The 21680-nt window shown below is 42.7% G+C and overlaps 3 protein-coding genes across 6 annotated transcripts in view; 2 read left to right on the top strand and 1 right to left on the bottom strand.

Moving 5' to 3' along the window:
- The window catches only part of GLMN (glomulin), a 160994-nt gene that overhangs the window by 20137 nt on the left and 119177 nt on the right, over window positions 1-21680 (bottom strand). The window contains exons 21-23 of one of the 2 annotated variants that reach the window (XR_016469238.1): window positions 20623-20712; window positions 12465-12540; window positions 258-930 (exon numbers count right to left, since the gene is read on the bottom strand). The gene's annotated coding sequence lies outside the window, so the exon portion shown is untranslated. Of the gene's footprint in view, window positions 1-257; window positions 931-12464; window positions 12541-20622; window positions 20713-21680 lie in introns of those variants that run through there. The other variant, XR_016469237.1, reaches the window with a different exon arrangement.
- On the top strand, window positions 2512-18613 carry EPHX4 (epoxide hydrolase 4). 2 transcript variants are annotated; one of them, XM_090146365.1, is made up of 7 exons: window positions 2512-2677; window positions 5843-5928; window positions 9343-9500; window positions 11488-11616; window positions 13426-13529; window positions 14363-14511; window positions 17694-18613. In XM_090146365.1, the coding sequence occupies exons 1-7, from the start codon at window positions 2531-2533 to the stop codon at window positions 17926-17928; spliced, it is 1008 nt and encodes a 335-aa protein (XP_090002491.1). In that variant the 5' UTR covers window positions 2512-2530; the 3' UTR covers window positions 17929-18613. The 2 variants fall into 2 exon arrangements, with proteins under 2 accessions (XP_090002491.1, XP_031470606.1); XM_031614746.2 differs by lacking the exon at window positions 2512-2677 and adding an exon at window positions 2988-3294.
- The window catches only part of BTBD8 (BTB domain containing 8), a 36052-nt gene continuing 33594 nt past the window's right edge, over window positions 19223-21680 (top strand). For both annotated transcript variants that reach the window (XM_090146350.1, XM_031614815.2), the window contains exons 1-2: window positions 19223-19596; window positions 19671-19856. In XM_090146350.1, the coding sequence (XP_090002476.1) occupies window positions 19487-19596; window positions 19671-19856 (296 nt within the window). In that variant the 5' untranslated portion in view covers window positions 19223-19486. The remainder of the gene's footprint in view (window positions 19597-19670; window positions 19857-21680) is intronic.

Below are 21680 nucleotides of genomic sequence, written 5' to 3'. Positions count from 1 at the left end.
AAATAGCTTCACTAATGCACCATTTCTATCCTAGCATCTGCACAACAAGTACATCACATCTAAAGGCTTAAATGTCCTCTGTCACTAACCTACAGAACGTGTTAATTTGTTTACTCTCAGCTGGAAGCAGTCAGTGACGTGCAAAGGCGTCCTCTTTTGTCTCTCAGAAATGGGCTGAGTTGAACTGACGAAAGCTGAGCAGGCAGATGGCACATAGCGGAGGGCAAAGCATGCTGACAAAGCTTGTAAAACAATCTGCCCTGGGGTTGGTTTGGCTTGGAATCCATTAGAACAGTCTGAAGCAGAAGATGGGGAAATCAAAATACAAGGATGCTAGAGAAAGATATGTAATTTTGAGGCTTCTCAACTTTAGCCATATTTTCCATTAGCTGGCATGAAATCTACAGAAAATTCTGAAGCCTCTTTGTAAAATGCTGAAAAATGCATGGAAGATATCTGTCGTCCAAGTTGGTTTGCCTTGTGTATGTAGACAGCATGGTACTTCAGCACAAAGAAAGCATTTCTCAGTGAAAAAGGAATTCTGCTGCTTTGTTGGCAGAGGGCAGCTGAGGAAACTCAGCTAGAGTTGCTGAGAGACAATGAGCCAGGTTGGGCTGAGGGCAGCCCGGACAACATCTTTGTACAAAAGCTGCTCAGAACTGCGAGGTTCCCAGTGCTCCCATCTTTCAGCTCTGATATGGGATCCATATCTAACAGCTGAAGATCACATAGCTAAACTCCATGGGCTACTGCAAAACTTGTGCATCAGTGAGAAATCTGTCATAAAACTACATAAGTAGTTAGATGTATAAACATTTTCCTTCAGCCAAACTTTAGAACTTCATTAACTGGATTGCTGGTCTGCTGATGTACACTTTGGGGAAAGTTCTGCTGCAGCCAGTCTGGCACTGAGCAGGTGAGGCTTCTTCCCTGCAAAAAAAAAGGCTATTAGCACAAAGACTGATGCATAAAAATTAGTTATGTGCTATTCCTAGGGTTGGCAGTATGAGTAATTGGAGTATGAACAGAAGGTTCAGGCTTGGTAGGCATGATTCATGTAATCCTGCTGGAGTCTGCAGAGGTTGGTGTCTTAACTGAATCATAGCAGCTTCTGGAGTTATTGCTGTTCTTCTTGCCTAAGACAAGGACTGGAGCCTTACACAGCCTTGCACTCTTTTCTCAAGCAGCCTGATAAAGCCTCAACTTCAAATCTGCAGGGCTCACATTAAGACAACAGTCATGGCCAGGGAACAGCAGGATTCAAATACTTTTCTAATTACATAAATCAATAACACTGTTGTCAGCTGTTATGTGTTACTGATATTTGTTATTGATGAAGGCAGACAAGTTTTTTACAGCTAATTGAAGATATCACCTTTATTAGTAGGGAAAAAAAAAGATATTGCTTTTCTACTTTTAAGCTTTAAAAAATGAATGAAAATTGGCAGCATTCCTTTCTGCTGCTTCAGTTCTTCATTCCAGCACCTGACTGCTGAGAGAGTGGTCAATTGCTGTAAAAGGTTGCTCACAGAGGTTGTGGGTGCCCCGGCTCTGAAGGTGATTGCGGCCAAGCTGGATGGAGAGGTGGGCCATCTGATCTAGGTCTGGATTTAGTGGAAGGCAGCCCTGCCTGTGGCAGGGAGGTTAGAACCTGGTGATCCTTGAGGTCCCTTCTAACCTAAGCCATTCTATGATTCTACGATTCCATTTAATAAAGGAAAACTTGAACCTGTTGAAACCAGCATTAATCCTGCCACTGCATTCCAGAAAGATTACATTTCAGCAGTGGGGTATATATTTTTAAGTGTGAATTCAAAACAAGTAGGAGAACACATTTGGCATGCAATAGACAGAAATTGTCTGTAAGCTGTGTTCCATACACAGTATAAGATAATATATGCTGTCTGTATGCATGCAAGTATGCAAGTCCAATTTTGTTGGTTTTTTCAGTAACTCATTAAATTACATGTGCTAATTAACAGGCAGGTAGTCTCTTCCGACAGCTTCTACTTGCACTGTTTGAGGAAGCAGAAACACCCCTTGGAAGTTCTAATCATCCAAACTAAACTGGACCAAACACAAATTCTGGTGACAGTCCCATTCACACAACATTTGGGCAAGAAACCAGAAGCACAGGCAACAACGTGCAGGTCTGCATTACAGGTTGGAATCCTGCCCCAGGGCCTCTCCAAACCTTGGACTTATTGCATCCCACTGAGGAACAGGTGCAGAATAGGGAGGGAAGGTGGTGTGCCTTGCGGGGAACTGAGCTTGTTCAGCTCCTTGTGTCAGCTGCAGGTGCTGAGAACTCAGTACCAAACTCAGTGTTGGAAAACGGCTGCTAATGATGGTCCAATTGCCTCTACTAGCCAATATCTTGATTAAAGTTCCATTTTCTAAATTATAAAATTTCAGCAGAAGCTCAGAATTAGTATGTTTTTCAGAAACACTCATACTAACATGCAGTTGAGGTTGTAATGTATTTACAGAATCATCTTTCAACGGACAGCAGGTAAACAGCAGAGACAGAATGCACACGGTTTTTAAAAATAATTGCAATCTAACCACACGGCCATACACCTCTGTTTCATCTTACGCCAATAAGGTACGTGCGTCCAAATACGCGATCAGGGTGAGCAAAGCTACCGCATGTAAGGACCTTGCGAAGGCAGCAGAGGTGAGGCTGTCCCGCGTCTCCCACACGCACTTCTCGCAAAGACCTTTCGGCGAGTTTCGGTGCGTGCGGCAGCCCTGGCCGAGGACGCGGCTGGGAGCAGCCCCTTCGCTCCGAGCCTGCTTTTCCCTTCGTTCCCTGCGGGCCATCGGGCGCAGATCCACCGGCTGGGGAGGGACGCGCCGTCCGGGGCCCGGCGGGGCCGGGCGGGAGGCGCGGCGCCGCGCGGTGCCCGGCAGCGGGGCGAGGGCCTCGGGGACCGCGGGGCGGGCGCGCCGCCGCCGCCGCCGTGAGCGGTGCCTCCGCTCGGGCGGCTCCTGGCGGCGGCGGCGCTGCGAGCCCCTCTCGGCCGGCGGGGACGGCGGCGGCGGGGCCCGATGGCGAGACCGGGTGCTGCGTGCCAGCCGCCCGCCCGCCGGGTGATGGTGGCCGCGCGGGCGCTGCTTTTCTGGGCGCTGGTGTACAGCTACTGCGGAGTGTGCGCCTGCATCGCCGGGCTGCGGCTGCTATGGAGCATCGGCCGGCGGCCGGGCGAGACCTTCCGCTGGGTGATGCGGGAGAACCCCCCCGCCTGCCTCAACGACCCCTCCCTGGGCACCCACTGCTACGTCCGGATCAAGGTGAAGGCTGGGGTCGGGGGGAGAGGGCCTCGCCGTGCGCACCCGTGCTCCCGTGCACGCGTCTCGGCTGCGTGCGCGCCCGCCCGCCGGTGCATGCCTGTACACGGGCACCCGTGCGTGCTCCCCTCCGGCGGTTCCCCTGCGGACTCGCCCCGCCGCACGCACGCACCCAGAGCCGCTGCCCCGGGGGCGCCGCGGGAGGAGCCCGAGCCGGGCAGCGCTGCCCGTGGGGTGCGGCCCCGCGGCCTCGCGGCGGAGCTGCGGGGGGAGCGCGGAGTGAAGCGCTCAGCCCTGACCCTGAGGCTGCGCGGTTACAGCCCGCGGGGCTGTTAAAAGACTGCTCTGGGTCTCTGCCTGCGATCTGCTCCTCCGGCAACTGCCCGGAAAGAAGTTGTTTTAGCTCGGTTTTTTCTGCAGCTGTAGGTGAGCGCTGCAATTTTCATAGCGTTATTTTTAACGGAACGAGTACTGAGAGCATTGTTCTGAGGTTTCTGTGCAGCTTTTTTTGCCATACAGCGCTAACATAAATCGTTCAGCCTCCCAGTCCCTCAATTTGCCTTCTTGCTTTTTTCCAACATCACCAGAAGGCACGCACACACTGCTGCACTCACACGCTGCATTTGCCTCTCCCATAGCGCCAAGCAGTAATGCCGGGGTTGCTGGGAAGCGAGGGGATGGTGGTAATGACGGAGCCTTTGGGGCAAAGCAGACTGCTTGCCAGGATGACGGTCTGCCACTCGGTTCAGGCAGCATGAAACTCTCTGGCCGCTGGGTAACAGCAGGCTCATGTGTTACCTCCCAGACACACGTATCTTAGACATCTGTGCAGGTTCCAGCAAAAGAAAGATAAAAGTGTGTTGCAGAGAAGATGGCAATATCCGATGCCGTGTTGTTGCAGTAATAGAAAAGAGGAGACTGAAAGGAGCAGCTGAACAGGTGGAGGATAGGCTTAGTTTGGGGTATGTGACATTCAAATTGCTGCTGTACAATTGATGATTGAATTTGCATGAGTAAAAGCAATGTCCTTAAAAGCAATACATTGATTAAATAAAAGTGCTGAGGGTGAATCCCTAAAGGACACAAAGAGAAAGAAGCAGGATGGAGGAGGGCTAGATGACTGAATTGAGAGGAGAATCTCTGGAATAAAACTGAGAAACTTTTGTTAAAGGGATCAAAGGCAGGAATGGTATGGAGAATGGTGGGGGTGATGTACAGCCCTAAAATTTACTGGGAAGAGATCAGTAGTACCTAGAAACACAGAGATATTTCAACTTCACTGGCATCCCAGAAGTATCAGTGTAATTTGTGATAGAATTGAGCAAAAAATCCCTCCTGTATCTACAGTGAGTAGATTAGAAATAAGAATAAGAAAACAGATGTGCCCCTTTCAAAGCCTTCTCAAACACCAAGACATATGTTAATGGCTTTGTAGCTGGTTAGTGACTTCACTGTGCAAAAGTATTTCAGATAGTTTGAAGCACTATGGGCAAGAAAAGCTTTCTGCACAGTTCTGACCCGAGGGCTCAATCGACAGCAAAGGCAGGAGTTTTATCTTCCCTTTTTAAAATAGCAGAGACAGTTCAGGCTCTGACATTTGTTCAGGAGCAATATGGCCTTCCTTTCTGCAGTTTCCTTCAAATGACTCCTAAATAGCATGTTGTATTTCATGAGCTAAGTCCTTCCCAACTTCTCTATTCACACCTGTGTAAGAATTCAGTAAACCTGGTAGGTCATCATTTCAGTTTTAAATTCTCCCAGATTTGACTTGCACACATCCATTCATTTCAATGGCATTTCAGTGTTAAGCCTCTGGACAGCTATCACTAACTTATCTGCTGGTGATAAGAATCATTTGTTTAAAAGGTGCATCAGGAATAGTGACTATAGACAGGGTAGAAAGATGATTATATGAAGGTTTTCTCTCCTGAAGAAAGTCTGAAGCCTTGAACAGTAAAAAAAGCAAGCAGAAAGAACTTCCTTTGTAGTTAGTTACTTTTGATTGCTTTGTTGTTGTTGTTGTTGTTTTCCTAAGAATCCATGCAGTGCTTTATTGTGCAAGATTGTAACTTCATGATTTTAAACAGTTGCTCAATCTTAGAAACTAAGTAAAAGACGAAAAGTGCATTAGAAGTACATTATGTCTGAAAGTCTTTCCATCAAGCACATGCTGTATCTGTGAGAAAGCAAGGTCCTTGCTTTTATAGTGATCTTCATCCACCTCCTCATCCCCATGCCATGGGCTGGTCTCTCAGAACCCTGAGCATGCTCATGGCTGAACTGCCACGCATTCGCACAGCTGGGCGTGTGTCAAAGCTGGCTGTACAGGAAGGGGCTGTGGCTGCTGGGCTGTGGGATACTCAGCATTGTCAGGGTGTAGCAGTACCTGACCTCAGCATTACAGAAAACTTCAGCTCTGAGAACTGACAGCTTGATGTGTTTTCAGGGGCAGTACCTTAGAATGTTGTCTAAAACTACTTATTCTTGAATACCAGTACAGCAGTTATAACGTAGCAGTAAGAACACCAAACTTCTTTTTCTCTCCTTTTAGGATTCAGGGTTAAGATTCCACTATGTGGCTGCTGGAGAAAGGGGTAAACCACTCATGCTGCTGCTTCATGGCTTTCCAGAATTCTGGTAAAAAACTCCCTACATGCTTTTCTTGTATAAATGAGCTGCTTAAGATAACTGAGAGAGATAATCAAAGCTTAAGTAATCCCAGAGTGAACTGTTCTATACTCTATGCATATTAACAGTATTAAGATCTAGTCAGGAACAATCCACTGACATTTCTAACTGCAGCAACCATAAAACATCCCTACAGGCTGACTCAACACAACTGTCTTTTTTGCACTGTCATTCTATTCTTTCTCCAAGTACGTATTCTTTTCTTCAAATTCTGGGGAGGAATTGCTTGTTTTTAATGAACTTCCCTTTCGGAAAACACACAGCATTTGTACTAACAAAGCTGAACTTCAGAAGTACAGCAGGGGGTGCTGAAATGAGGATCCAGTGTATGTTAAGTGCAGTATGGATCACATTGTTAAAAATACTATACATGAGTTTTAACTGGGGAAGGGAGAGAACTACAAGTTCTATAGGCTGCTTTGCAGCCTAATTTCAGAGTGCTACTCAGAGGGAAAAGGCTCTATTATTAGTTCATCATAAGATGAATGACGAATCAAAACCAAGCCTGCACATTAGTTAATACCAATGAAAACAGACATGTGCCTGATGTTTAAAACAAATCACTTGAGCTGTCACAGCCCAGTTTAACTAGGAGGTGTGGCTTGCAGAACTTCCACATAAAAAACAATAAGTGAATAGAGGAAGTGGTGATGCCAGTAATTCAGCAAGTTCAATGATCCTTTTCCTTTCTAAACTCAGATATGGAACTGTAATCTTTCAAGCCACAGTCAAGTCATACCCTGATAAATTGACCCAGGTCAACAAGAGGCTAGTTCTCTTCCCTCAGCAATTTCCTGTAGATACAAAAGGCATTGAGGATGATGGTAGAGTCACATTTATTAATTTAAGATAAATTTTTCAAATAAATATATTGTCTTAATACTAAATTGCTAATTACAAGTCTAAAAGCTGTACACATCAAATAGAAAGTCATTTACATTGGGGGGAATGCATACCTAATGCAAGCATTATGCATTTCTTGAAGAATGGGTATTTAATGTGTATTCCAACACAGAAAGACAGCTGAGAATACAGCTAATTTCCACTACAGTAGAAATAATATGCAAAAATTAGCATTTCATATATATTCTACTGAAATTCAGTATATATCAAAATTCAAACAGCTGCTTTTACAATTTAAAATGGCGAGCCATGCTTTAAGTGACAGTCTATATATTATCTGACCATTCAAATGGAATGGAATAATGATTAAAAAACTGCAATGTAGGTCACTGGGACCACCAATAGCACAGTTTGGGGAAGAAAAATACATGCTAACAGTTTATGAAGCAGTCACACTACAAATTCTGACACTGGATTGTTAATTCAATCAGTGCAGAACTTTAATGCAAGGATAGAAAATGTTCTCAGAGTATGCAATACAATAATCACAATTTAAAAGACAGTTACATCTGCATTGAATTTGTACTGTTTGACTAGGAAAAAAAATGGAGACAACTCACAGTTACAATTCTTAATTGCAGCAAATCCTTTGCTTTCCAGTGTTTCAAGGTTATAAGTAGGACAACTATAACCAGAGAACACTGACCTTACCAAGTGACTCAGAATGCCTGAAGATGAAAGATCACTTAGGAATATAATGTACCCGAGCCATTAAGAGCTTTAGATGCAGAAGAACTTGAAAATCAATATCAATTTTGTGGAAAGACAAAATATTTGAAAGTGAGCATGATGTGTTGAGACAGCTGGGATGTGTGTAAGCTGCTAAATTTTGTACAAGCTGCCCTTCAGAAATAACATGAATAGAAAGTCACAAAATAATTTCAGTTATTTGGCCTTATGATAATGAAGGCATTCACCAGCATTCTAATTCCCGCTTGCAAAGCAACTGTCTAATGGTTATATTTTATACATGGTAAAAAGATTTCTTTGGATATGAAACACGCTCAGTCAGACATTTGGTGGCGGATGGGCTGCTGCAGATAGCAGTTAGACATGCTCTGAAACAAACACAGTTTATTTATTTATTTCCGGCCCTGGTTTCTTCTTACTGAAATATACATGATAGCTACAACAGTTACCATGGCAAATTCAGCTTCCAAATCACTGTATATGCATTTAAAAATTTAATTCCTAGAGATCTGTGATAAATCTTGCATTTGCATCATTCAGCACGGAAATGGAAAGGTTCCGACCTGTTTACATGAATATAAATTTCTGTAATTAATAGGTATTACTGTGATATTACTTATGATATTCAGAATGCCTAGTAAGTTGGAGTCAAAGCTAAAAGTGGAATACCCAATGGACTGATATAGATAGTTTGAATTGGTAGAATTCTGTGCATCTCTCATGATACCTCATGATTCTAATGCTTTGTATCATCTATCTGATGTAGACTGTTGAAACAAGAGCAGAAGGAAAAGCTAGATCCTAGCAAGATGCAGTCAATGTTATCTATGTCCAGAAGGATGATTTTTTTCACGTATCATTCTATTATAATTTAAGGCCAAGTCTTCTTGGTCTTCTTGGTGCTGGCTATTCTGAAATTTAATTGGTGTCAATAACACTTAAAGGCAGGTAGTTCTTTCAGGGTCATTTTTGCCATTTTCTTGCTATTTCTGCATTACAAACATACTCATCCAGTCACTACGTACGATTGCAGAATGAGGAGTAGTTCAAGCCTTTGCCTTCTTGTATGTCTTTTGAAGTATGTGATGCTCTCACTCTTTTCCACAGAAATGCAAGTAATGCAATGCTTCGTGGAGTACCAACACGCTGACATACTACTCTGGAACAATTCTAGCAGTAGAGTGACATAGATGAAAGTGTGCACAAAATAAATCATATGGAATTCACCACATTCATCTGTTATTCATTGTATTTCTTTCTTTGGTTAATTTAGCATATGAATTGCCTGACATTCCTTTCCTGAAAAGGAAAAAAAAAATCTTACCCTTGAGGCATATTTCCCTAGTCCATCAAAATTTGCATATGAACAAGCCAGAGAGAAGAGAAAGCTTTTCAGACCTTAATTTTTTGATGATGGAATGGTTACAAGGATAAGACAGAATACTCATGTGTGTGCTCTGTTTTATGACTGCTTCCTTTGCAGCAAAGGGACCATGCTGGACTCCAAAAACTGCTAAAATATGCAGGCTCTGGCCATGCTACCTCTTTGGCAGCTACATATCCTTACTGGAGAATTCAAAAACGGAGCACAAAATTGCCATAGCCACAAGGGATAAACAATATACTGCAGAAAGAAAAAAGAACCTAATTGCAAACAAAGCCGTGATAATTTATCCTCAACTATTTGGGAGCAAAACCATTGACTGCATTTTAGTATCATACTTCTTGACCTTATAACTCTAACTTTTTTTCTTTTTTTCTCTTTGTTAGGTATTCTTGGCGCCATCAATTGCGGGAATTTAAAAGTGAATATCGAGTGGTGGCCCTGGATTTGAGAGGTTATGGAGAAACAGATGCTCCCTCCCACAAAGACAATTACAAATTAGATTTCCTGATAACAGATATAAAGGATATTTTGGAATCTCTAGGTGCGTTAGTAGAAGACAAACTACTCAGCTCATGGAAAAAACACATAAGTGTATAAATATTTGTCATTGATTTCAAAACAACTGCTTCTCTTCTAGCTATACACATTCTAGATACGTAGAGATAAAAAGCTAAGGATACTCCTAATATATGGACTACTACAATACTAACAGAAAAGGTTTGCTTTCCAATCATGATGTATATGCCAGTAAAAACAATGTGTAAAGATGATTTTCCATCATGAATTTCAAAAACTCTTCCCTATGTGCTCTGAAATGCAACAGAACAAACCTATATTTCCCCTAACTAAAAAGACCCTTCACTTACTCTTAACAATTGCACCCAATAAATACTGTTATGGATTAGTCTAATAGCACTTGCAGACAAGATAATTTCTATCAGGTGAAATTCCTCTAGCACAAACAAGATAGAATAAATATTGTGGGCTTTATAATGATGATGACAGTATATCTGATGCATTAAAAAAAAATCCCAAAATACTACTCCTGCACATTAGTCATTTCTCAAGAGCTGAATCACTCTGTCTTACACAACAGTGAGAGGAGCAGAAGGGAGAGAAAAGGATGCATTGCTCTCTGTGTTAAAAAAACAGTGTAGTAGATCCTGAACTGAAGCATTCTGGCAAATTTTACCCCTTCAGTTCAGAAAGAAGTGCAGCTGTTCTGACAATGAAAAACAACACCGAGTGATGGGTATTTCCTCTCTGTTCAAATAGTAAGACAAAAGATTAGATTCATTTTAATTCATTAGATACTCCAGGCATAGTGAAACAACTAACTGCATTTCACATTAAAAAATAGTACAGCAGTGGTGCCAGTTCTAAGGCTTGAATTTAGGATTCACTTTGCTTGCAATGCCTGAATATTGTCAAAAGATTGGGCAGGCAGCCTCCACACTGTGCTTATGTTTTCCAACCTTTGCTGGTTGTGTTAATCTCCATGGTAATGCCATGGTTATATTTGTGAAGTGCTCTAACCATCACGTAATTTCATACAGGTTTAAAAATTTCTGAAAAAAAAGTATTTCTGAGACTTCCTATCTTCTAACCCTAAGGTAAATTCGTTTGGAGACGTTGATTATATCAAATGTGCTTCATAAGATTTTTATTCAAGAGAGATTTTAAGATGCTTTGACAACCGTGTCCAGATTTGTCAAAATTCAGAACAATTGGGCTTTTATACATTTTATTTGTAGCATATGCGCTCAGTATTGCAATCCTTAGCGGGGACTATGATAGTATCTGACACTGTAGTATGTATTTCAGGGATGGTCAAAGGAGGAATAGTTAAGCTTTCAAAAATAGACATGATTCTCCCCCCACTCCCCACCTTTCATTGCTGCAAAATTCCCGTTTCCATCAATGAAAGAGTAATTAAGTGAACGCTAAGAACTTTGAAAATTTGACATCAAAACAGCATATGGAGAAGTGTTACTTCTACACTTCTAAATATTTAGATGTGTGTATTCATCTATTCATATATGTGTATTACCTATATGGATATTAAGTATAATCCAGCACAGTGATGATGTATAGTGCTTAGCTAACCTCCCACATTCAAAGCAGTCCATAATGATTAATTTTGCTCAGGGGTGATTCAGGACATTTCCCAGCCTTTCAGTCTGCAGTTTCAAACTCCAAACTCCCTAAACACAACATATGTACATACATTATAATGACTACAATTTGAATCATTTATTTGACTCTGCACTAGCTGATAAGTGAACAGAATGGCATTTGGATACCACATTACTTCAATTTGATATCAATGTTAAAGTGTAATTGAAGTAAAATTAAATAATTTTAAGTATGTATTATATTTTTAGCTATAAGACTTCTTTTTCTGGCCATAAGTAATGGAAGAAGTGCAGTATTAAGTAGTTACACTACCTATTTTATCCAGCACTCACTGTATGTGATGATTTCTAGGAATTTCACTGAATTATAACATAAATTTGTTTATGTGGTAGGATACAACAAGTGTGTGTTGATTGGCCATGACTGGGGAGGAATGATCGCTTGGTTAGTGGCTATATGTTACCCTGAAATGGTGACTAAACTGATCGTGGTTAATTTCCCTCATCCTTCTGTGTTTACAGGTGAGTTTTATCATAGTTATCATGTTCTATATGTTAAAATTATTTGCATTAAGATTGTGTTTGCTCTGAGTGATTAAAGGTATTTGCTTTTTTAGATGTTCTGTTACCTTTTACAGTTAGGAATGTGTTTTAAGAAGCAGTAAGGTATCCAGCATTATACTCTGGGCAATAATTAATTGTAGGAAGTGGGATTGTTTATAAGCAAATTTACTGAGTTTTCTTCTTAATCCTTGAAGTCCAACATGTATTATTTTCATAAACATGAATCTGGCAGGATAGAATTCCCTGAACATGGCTGTATGATACCTAGGTTAAGGTCTCACTGTATTATTAAAACTGTATAATACAACCTAAGAATCAGACTTCTAGAATGTAATCCCCATTTAGGTGACAAGTGAAACTTTATCTTGCACAATATTCATTGGAACAAGACAACCTTTCCAGTTTATTTACCAGAAGCTCAGGAATGTGCTAACAGTTAGCTCAAAAAGACAGGTGCACAAGCTATTATTGTGTGATAGGCTTTGAGCTTGCCTGCTACCCACAATTACAAAATATTTCATAGGGATTGGATCTACGTTCAGTAATTACAATGACACTAATACCTCACTCACTTTAGTTTCTCAAACTGCTGACCTTATGCTATTGCCATTTTTAAAGTCACCCCATTTCCCTAGAAATAGTTGAGAAAATTCAGCAAAGCTTTATTTTTCATCTCTGCTGAATGTAAATCTGACCTTATGACATCATGGAATCAGAACTCTTCACACATATTGTTCTCACAATGTACTTGGCCACATTTCCAAGGTATTAAAGAACATTTTGCCATGTAGTTAAGCTTCACTTACCCAAGGAAATGTCTTTTCTTCTCCATTGGAGCAAGCAGGACCTGCTGCAGTTCTTACATTGAGAGCAGGAGCCAGTCTGTACAGAAGCAAAATGCATATTACTATAGCCTTCCTTAATATTTCTTTGCATATTTTTATAGAACAAAATATGTTATGCAGCTTGATAAAGTCTCCCTGGATCAAATTTTCCCTACTGTGAATAAAACAAAAACAGAGAGCTTATACATTCAGCATTCTGCTTGCCTTTACTATTGCAATCTTTACGATCATCAAAGTCTTCTTTTTAAATACTTTTGTTATTTGCACAATTAATGCCATAACAGCAGTTAAAACACTCCCAGGCACTCCTAAGGGATTTACTTATTTATGCATTTGAAATTGCTTGATCTTTGACCTTGTGCCTTCCATGTCACTGCTTTGGGCACACTCTAATCACTTCGTTACTTAATGCATGCCATTTCTTATTGCTAACTGATAGCAATAATGACTCAAGATTTTTGAGAGTTCCATCTCAGATTTTTTGACCTATCACTCATAGTGGAAGTGGATTATCATCTACAGATTTCTCTACACCTCATCTTTGATGAGAGAATTACTTACAGGCAAAAGTAACATTTGTATTTATACCTCTTATTCTACACCTGAAAAAATGCTTTGGATTAGCTGCACAGACAGAGATCTAAAATGAAAACCTCTCATATGATTAAGTTCTTGAATGTCACTGCTCTCATCTAATCTTTGGCAGGCTTCATTTTGCTGCCTGTTTCTACTAACACTTATAAAAGAAGAAGTATACCTTAATGGCTACATCATACACTTACCGCTGAAAAAGTAATCATCTCTTGTCACATAATGCAGTATTTTTAAAACATTCCTTTAAGTTTAAAAAATAGTGATATTAACAGTAATTTTGTTTAAGTCATCAGTTTTCATTTTTAATTCATGGGCATTTTTGTTTCAGAATACATTCTACGACATCCATCACAATTGATTAAATCTGGTTACTACTTCTTTTTCCAAATGCCATGGTTTCCTGAATTCATGTTTACAGTAAATGATTTCAAGGTGAGCAAAATGAGTGCTCTTGTTTGTATATTTATCTGTGAGTAATGGAAGAATTACCACGTACATTGATCCCTTCTCATGTAGTGATAATTATTGGAAAAAATACAGAGCTTTTTGATTTTTCTTCAGTTTTATATATTTATGCAAAGCAGAATAAAAACACAAAAAATCTGTGCTTGGTTTGGGATCTCTGGCAGAAATTTGGGTACACGCTCTTAACCTCCAGCACTACAATGTGTTACTCCACCTCAGAAGTCAGCTGGTTACATGCTGTGCTCTACCATGGACACATTCGGTGCCAGGGGAACTCCTGACTTAGCTGCAGCTCCTGAGAGTGGTGGGACATCCCCTCACCATGCACTGCCTGCTGCAGGGTGGGCAGCCTGGCAGTTTGGATATTGCATTCTTTCAGGTGGTTAATTCTGCCTGAGAAACCAATAAGGCCAACATCTTATGTAATGTTAAACAATCAAAGTGAATGTATGGAAGGAGAAAAAGCAATGTGCGTCGACCCACACATATGCAGCCCAGCACAGCACTGTCAGTGCTGCAGGCATACAGAACAGCAAGCTGGGGGGTGCTGCCTCCTTCTGCCTCCCACCTCTCAGCTGCTGGGCTCCACCCCGAGGAAAAAAGTATGTGCCTACAGCCTGCCACTGCCTGTCACAGGCAGGATAAGGTAACTGAGTACCTTGGCAATAGTGCTATTTGCATGTACTCTAATTATTTTGGAGTGAGCTATGTATAAATAGGTTTTAGAAAGATGTGTCTTGTCGAAGAAAAGAAACAGCATTCTGTAGATATGTGATGGCTTTTTACTCTTCTTTTGATAGGTTCTGAAAAGTTTGTTTACCAGCCAGACCACTGGAATTGGAAGGAAAGGATGCAGGTTAACAGCAGAGGATATTGAAGCTTATCTCTATGTCTTTTCACAACCTGGAGCATTAACTGGACCTATCAACCATTACAGAAATATTTTCAGGTCAGTATAACATTCCGAAACAAGGTAAAATATTCTAGAGCCCTCTAGAGGATAAAAGCGTTACTGTATCTTCTGCCGCAGTAGAAGGTAGAAGGAAAAAAAATATACATGTCTAAAGTCTCAACAGTTAACAAAAGCATTTGGTGTCAAGCAGCAAAATCCATTGGAATAGGTATCCACGCAAAAAAAAAGTAACAACCAGAATTTTCTCAAGCAGCCAGACCTGGCCTTAGAAGCTGACACCCTCTGCTTATTTACCAAAAACCTAACAGGGCCACAATGTGTTTAAACCTGTTCATTCTCTACTCAGGACTGGTAGCCCTGGGCCGCAGGGATATATCAGGAGGTCTGAACTCTTTATTCCCTTAATTCCTGTTTCCAGCAGCGTTAAATCTCCTTCCCTGAGCTCAGCAGAGTTTTTGAAGCTTTCCCTGTTCCAAACATAGTGCCACCCTTCCTGCTCGTCTTGTGTCTTCCTCATTGTCACTGTCAGGAAAGCAGTCAGCAGGGCAATGCTGGGAGGAAAACAGGTGTCCAAGGCAGGTGCTGTCTGCACAGGCTGAGACAAAACAGCACAGAGAGATGGCATGCTATCTTCTGAATAAGCTAACAACAAGCACAGACACCAATGGTGAGTATGAGAAGCGGCTGTGCTTGTAGGAGTGTCCCTGTTTGCAGCCACACAGTGCGGCTGACAGCACCAGCTGGGACATCCAAGGGCAACAGGAGCTGTGGGGCATCATAGGATTCCCTGGTGCTAGAATGGCACAGCCACAGCCTGCAGGGTATGGCTAATGAGCAGCTGGAGAGGCAGGAGGGCCCTGAGCCTTGCTCATTAGGTTTGCCACAGCACCTCGCATCAGCGAATGCACACTAACCAACTGCGGCAGCGGCAGTGAAGAGACTGTTGCAGTTGCATTACTGTGGGATTTGCACAAGTAGAAGAGTTGCATGTTTAAAGTACCAGTTCAGGCCTTTTTTAGGCTTAAGGGAAAGAGAGGTATTAATCAGGAAGTATCTTCACAGAGCTATTAATTCCTTAGTCTGAATGTTCTTGTGCACTGTCTTGTTTATCTTTCCAATGAAAATACTCCTGTGATTAATTCAGAGAATAACATTCTAGGTGGTATCAGCCACAACACAGCAGGATTTCCACTTGAAAAAAAATATGGGTCTTCAGCTCTTTCTCTTCTTGCCACCAATTCTGATGGTCACACGTCAGGTGAATCATTAGCTATTATAACTGGATTGAAATTTTCACTTCCTCTCATAAAAGCAGCACTTAGGTTCTACTGACTTGTATTTACCATGATTCCCAGGGGGCTGGCACTGGTCTCCTACATGTGAGAGGTTTCCATTTCATTGCTATCCCCCTGGAGCTCTGATTCTTTATTTTTCTGGAAGGTTATTTCCAAAGAGACAATTGAAATGAGCTACTTCCCATCCACTGTGAACACTTACTTGCATAAACAGAACAGCAGTCATTCTGTTACTTTGGATAAGCAAGGCAAAGAATCTTGCAAGGCTCTTAGAGATGAATCTAAACATGCTGAATTGGATCATCAGATTATCAATTTTTTAAGATGCTACTATGAAAAATCTATGGGGGTTGGGACACTTTGTTGGAAAAATGAAATCTAAATCCACTGCTACAAAAAGTCATTTAAAGAATTCTACTAGTTCATCAATTAAAATAAAATTATTATTTAACCTGATCTTTTATTACTTATTCTCACAATGATGTGTAAGAGAAAGAAGGAATGTCTCCAAAGTCTCCACTTTTGTCTAACGTTAAACTAATGCATAGCATCTTCTCTTTCCCTTTTTAGAGTATAGTTTCTCAATTAACACCTAAGTTTGAACCTAGCAATAAATTATTCATAAAAGTTTGTTGAGAACAAACTTTTTTAATACATGATTGTTTTAGCATTATCATGCTTCAGCATTAGCATAATAATGATTTGTATCTGTGCATATGAAATCTGTTCTGAATTGTTGCAGTTAGTTAGTCTTTTCCAAGATAGAGTCTGTTCTAAGATAAAGCAGTTCAGGAGTAAATACAGATACAATTTTCAACATTCCGAGGTAGATAAAAAATGAATTCTGATGTGTTAATATGACTTATGTTGAAATAATCCTTCATTTCTGCCTGCTTGTTTTCTGTCCTCTAACGTCTACCCTCAGTGCAAAGACACATTTATAAAATAATTACATTCAAAATTAACTGTATTAAGAAAAAATAGTGGAAAGTTTTAACAGAAAGTTTAAATGTGTCAGTGTGGTGGTATAATTTTATTAACATTTTACTTTCTAAGGGCTTCTCTTCAAAAAAATCAATGTCTTACAACGTGTAAATGCTTTTGAGTCCATGTTGTGGTTCAACGCAGCAGCAGCTCAGCACCACTCAGCTGTTTGCTCACTGCCCCCCAGTGCAATGGGGGAGAAAACTGGAGAAAGGTAAAACTTGTGGGCTGAGATAAAGACAGTTTAGTAGGCCAGAAAAGGAAGGGAAAATGATAATAAAAGAATACACAAAACAAGTGATGCAGACTGCAATTGCAGACCGCCTGATGAGTGATACCAGGCAGACCCAGACCAGCTGTGGACTCCACTGGCCGACGTTCCTCAGTTGTTATTGCTGAGCACAATGCTACATGGTATGGGACATCCTGCCATTTGCTGAACAACCATTTTTTGGTAACACAGGAAGGGTAGTTAGGTAGCTGGATGCCTTGAACACTGTATTGCAAACATGATTCAAAGCACTGCATTTCACTGAAATCTACATACAGTAGATAATACAGGTTCAGAAATCTGCCATAGCATTCATCAACCCAGGGAAATCCATGGACCACCAGAATTCTGGCCATGTTGTCCTACATTCACTTTTATGGAGATTATGGAGCTCCTGGGCTACACATCCTGAAGAAGCATCATTCATGCTTCAAAAATAAGACTTCTGTTGCAACCAGCTGCTGATTACAGACATGTAACTTCACTATCCTTAACACTTAGAGCACTTTGAGTCGTATGAGGGTTCTCTTCGTATTGTAAAGATAACCTGGAACCTGAAAAGCTTTCAATAAGATTATCTGTGTTGATTTCACAAACTAAATTGAATGATGAAGTAAGATGGTGATTTTTATAAAACAAGACTAAAGTAAGACTATTTTTTTTTAAAGCTGCCTACCTCTGCAGCACCATGAAGTCATCATGCCAACCCTGCTCTTATGGGGAGAAAGAGATGCATTTATGGAAGTTGAGATGGCAGAAATTACAAGGATTTATGTTAAAAACCATTTCAGATTAACTATTTTGTCTGAAGCCAGTCATTGGCTCCAGCAGGATCAACCTGACATAGTGAACAAGTTGATATGGACCTTTCTAAAGGAAGACACAACAAGAAAGAGAGAATGACTGTACATGTTCTAAGGAGTCTATGAAAAAGCTCTACAGATTTAAAAAGTAATTGTTATCAGGGCCATACTTCCAGCCTGCCTTCTATTTTGAGCTCTGTTAGAGAAAAGTGTTTTTGATGTACTGTACATTTGGACACCAACGTTTCTGCTAAAAGATGAAGTGAGTATGAGAATACCAACATCGATTTTACCTGTACACTTGTATTTTGCACATAAAAACACCTGCCTTAAGATATATGTATTTGTATAGAAGGAAAATCATGGAAAATTGCTTGGTTTTGTTTTCTCCCTTGCTTTACAGTCTCTGTGTGTGGTGCCTTTACAAATTTATAATGAAATAATGGAGTGGTGCCATACAGAAGGAAGTCACAAGTTTTCATTCTCAATTTGCCTGAATTTTTTTAATGTATTTTACCATTAAAGTTATTAACTCTTTTTATTATGTGTATTTTAGCATACTGGATGACTGAAAAAATTTTGGGCACATTTCTAGTCTTCAAGTGAATATTGATACATATCTTGTTGTATTGTTGAATGCAGCTGCTTTGTGCAATGTGTTTTTCTTGACTAAAAAATGGGAACCTGTACACTCAATGTCTGAACAAGAAGAATGGGAAATTAAGATCTAACATGTATCAAAACCACCTCTGTCTAATAAAATGCAACTTACATTACTCCCTTTACCTGGCTTCTCAAAGAGAGGTTTCTTGCTGGTGCTCAGAACTAGGTTTGAACAGCTGAAGTGTCTGTGCACTTCCTCACGATGATTTATTGGAAACAACACCTCGTTGCTGGCATTGTCCTTTCTATGTTAGCATTTATTGTTCTATTGTTCTCATCTCCAAGAACTGCTGCCAAGGTTTTCCTAGTGTTTCTTACACTGATCCCGCCTTTCCCACCTATGAACGGTACCTGACATTCAAGTATAATTTTCCCACAAACGTTTCTAACATTTATATACTTCAGTAGTTACACGCCTCTTAAACTGAACTAAAGTTGGGAAGATTCCTGTCTCAGAAGGATGCTGCAGAGCTGCTTTTACTGTTTACACAGCAGTCTAATCCCGGAACGAAAACCTTTGCTGGAAATTGAGGACGTTCCCCCGGCTGGCTGCGCCCCTGCGCGCAGCGCTCTGCGGGAGGCTCCGCCGGGCGGCGAGGAGCGGCGGGGGCACAGCGCCGGGACTCCGCCCAGCCCCCCCGCGGAGGGTGGGGCCAAGCCGGAAGGCCCCGCCCCCTCCCCCGCCCCGCCCGCGGGGAGGGTGATCGAGGCGCCGCGGGGAAGGGCGGGGCCGGGCGGCGCACCGCGAGCCCTCATTGGCGGAGGCGGCTGCCGGCCGCGGCCCGAGAGGCAGCGGGGTGGGCGCCCGAGCCGCGCCGAGGGACAGCCGCATCGTATGGTGCGACGGTGCCTCGGTCCCGGTGGCGGGACGGAGTTGGCGGGAAGGGTGACGCCGCCGCCCGCCGCGCTGTCCGTTCCGCCTTAGGGCGGCGGGCCGCGCTTCGGCGTCGTAGCGCAGGGACTGACCCCGCGCCAGGCGCTGCGACTGCCGGCACATGGCGCGCTGCGGTAGCGGCGCCGCGCCGAAGGGCCCCGGCCCGGGGACGGCGGAGCGGCAGCGGCTGAAAGAGGCGCTGGCCGAGCAGCTGCGGCAGGACCTGAGCAGGTAGGTGCGGGCGGGGCGGGCCGGGCCGGGCCGGCGGTGGCGGTACGGGTAACGGTGCCGGTGCGCTCCCGCAGGTTGCTGGCGGAGGGGACGCGCTCCGACGTGACGATCCGCGTGGGCGACGCGGCGCTGCGGGCTCACCGCGCGGTGCTCCTGGCGCGGGCGCCGCGGCTGTTCGGCGGCCTGGGCGGGGGGCGGCCGCCCCGCGAGGCACTGCGACTGCACGGACCGGCGCCCGCCGAGCTCCGGCGCTTTCTGCGGTGAGTGCGCGGCTGCGGCGGGCGGGCGGTGGGCTGGAGTCGCTCCCGGGCCCCCGCCCGGCGCTTCCCGGCACTTCCCGGCACTAACACCTGTTGTGGAGCTTTCCCTTTCTAAGCAGTTCTTTCACAGCCTTCCCGCCTTGCAGAAGACTTTGCTGCGCCTTGCTTATTTCCCACTGCCTCTGTCCCTCCTCCGACGGCACGCAGCTACGTGCTGCTTAGTGTATTGGTATGGGATGTAGATGTTTGTGCAATCGAGACAGAGCAGAAGCAGCGAAAGTGCTGAATGTATCCTTTAAAACTGTTTGTGGCTATCGCTATGCTAATAGCAAGGCTAGACATATATAACTGTCAAAAACAACGAAGGAAGAACGTGCTAGTGGTACGTTGAAAAATGGTCACTGCTGACTAGGAGAGCCAGGAGGACTTCGTGAGTGACGCATCAGGTCAGGAATTGCATGGCCATCCCCAAAGCCGTCGTGGCTGAGGCTGAGCAGCACAGCTCCCCGGCGTGCTGGGTGAGGTGTGGGTGCGCTGGCAGCTGCCCAGGGACTGCTGCAAGGGCCGGCTGCCTTCCCAGTGCCAGCTGCTAGCAGCTCTGTGGCATCGCACTTGTCTGCTCCAAGCTTTAGGACAGTATGTGAGGGTTGCTGACTGGTGTCACAACCAGGCCTCACAGTCCTCCCTGACCCATAGTACCTCCCATCCTTCCCAAGAGCCGAGCAGCACTTGCTTTACCCTGACAAAGTCACAGTGATGCACCTACCTCCTTTGCAGCAGTGCTGACTGGCGACATGGGTGTGCATGGGAGCAGAGCAGCAGGCACTGGACACTTCCCAAAGAATTCCAGACGTGCCTAGAAGAAAACATGCACTTTTAGGCTCTTGAGGAGTTGATGAGAGAAACGAGAAGGTGTTGCTATTCTAGAGTTAAATGTCTAAAAGTAATATAGGCTGGCCTTTGGGTGAAACCAACAACAATTCTTTTCATAAATCTGTAAATAAGGCAGCATATGGCTGAAATATTTATTCAGGGTATGAAAATTTTAAGTATGAAATGATGTTTTTTGTATTGAGATTAATATCTAAAGCCATGTAATCGGTGTAGCTGAGCAGGCTGATAACTGGTGTTGGTCAATTTTCTGTAGGTCTCAACCAACCATCAGTGAAACAGTGAGAAACAGAACACAGTTTTTCTCATTACTGTCTTAGATACCTTAGTGCAATTTCATTTCTTTACCTTTCATATAAGTGGCAGTGCAAAAGACTTTCATGCAGAAACATGATACTGCAGATTAAAAAAACTCCAAATTATTTTAACATGTGAATTGGGAAGTTATTGGGAATAACTATCTTAATTATTTATAAACTGCTATAGTATAACTTTACTGTCCTAATGGGATGCACTTAACACGTCTAGAGCTCATAAATATTTGCTTTTGCTTTGGTCTGTTTGCAGCAGGGCAAATAATGACCTCTGGAGTCCTGCAGGCTCTCCAAGAAGTACGGGCTTAGTCGTGAAACAGATAAATCAGCTCATCTAAATAAAACCTTTTTCCATTCTTAAAAACTCTTATTTTTGAAAGGAGTCCTCAAGCTCTTTTCAGTTCTTAGGTGAAATTCCACATGTGTTCTGAACAGTGTACAAAGTTGCGTTTTGCAAGATTAATTTGAGAAAAAACAGCAATCTTCAATTCAGCATTTGAATTGAGTCACCTAGAAGTTCTGTAGAAGCAAGTGCCACAGAATGCACTGAGTTTAGTGACAATGAAAGGCTTTGGACCAAGGAAAGGAAGTAGCTCTGGTTGAGAAGAGCTTAGCTTCA

The sequence above is a fragment of the Phasianus colchicus genome, chromosome 9 (genome assembly GCF_987193195.1).
Source record: "Phasianus colchicus chromosome 9, bPhaCol1.hap1.1, whole genome shotgun sequence".
Lineage (NCBI taxonomy): Eukaryota > Metazoa > Chordata > Aves > Galliformes > Phasianidae > Phasianus > Phasianus colchicus.
The sequence above is the reverse complement of the archived record's forward strand: the minus strand, read 5'-3'. Positions and strand labels throughout refer to the sequence as shown.

Excerpts from the sequence above, each read along its gene's own strand:
- EPHX4 (XM_031614746.2), top strand. The coding sequence starts at position 3,052 with ATGGCGAGACCGGGTGCTGCGTGCCAGCCGCCCGCCCGCCGGGTGATG. Across the intron at positions 3,295-5,842 it reads ACTGCTACGTCCGGATCAAG|GATTCAGGGTTAAGATTCCA; the intron begins GTGAAGGCTGGG and ends CTCTCCTTTTAG. Across the intron at positions 5,929-9,342 it reads CATGGCTTTCCAGAATTCTG|GTATTCTTGGCGCCATCAAT; the intron begins GTAAAAAACTCC and ends TCTCTTTGTTAG.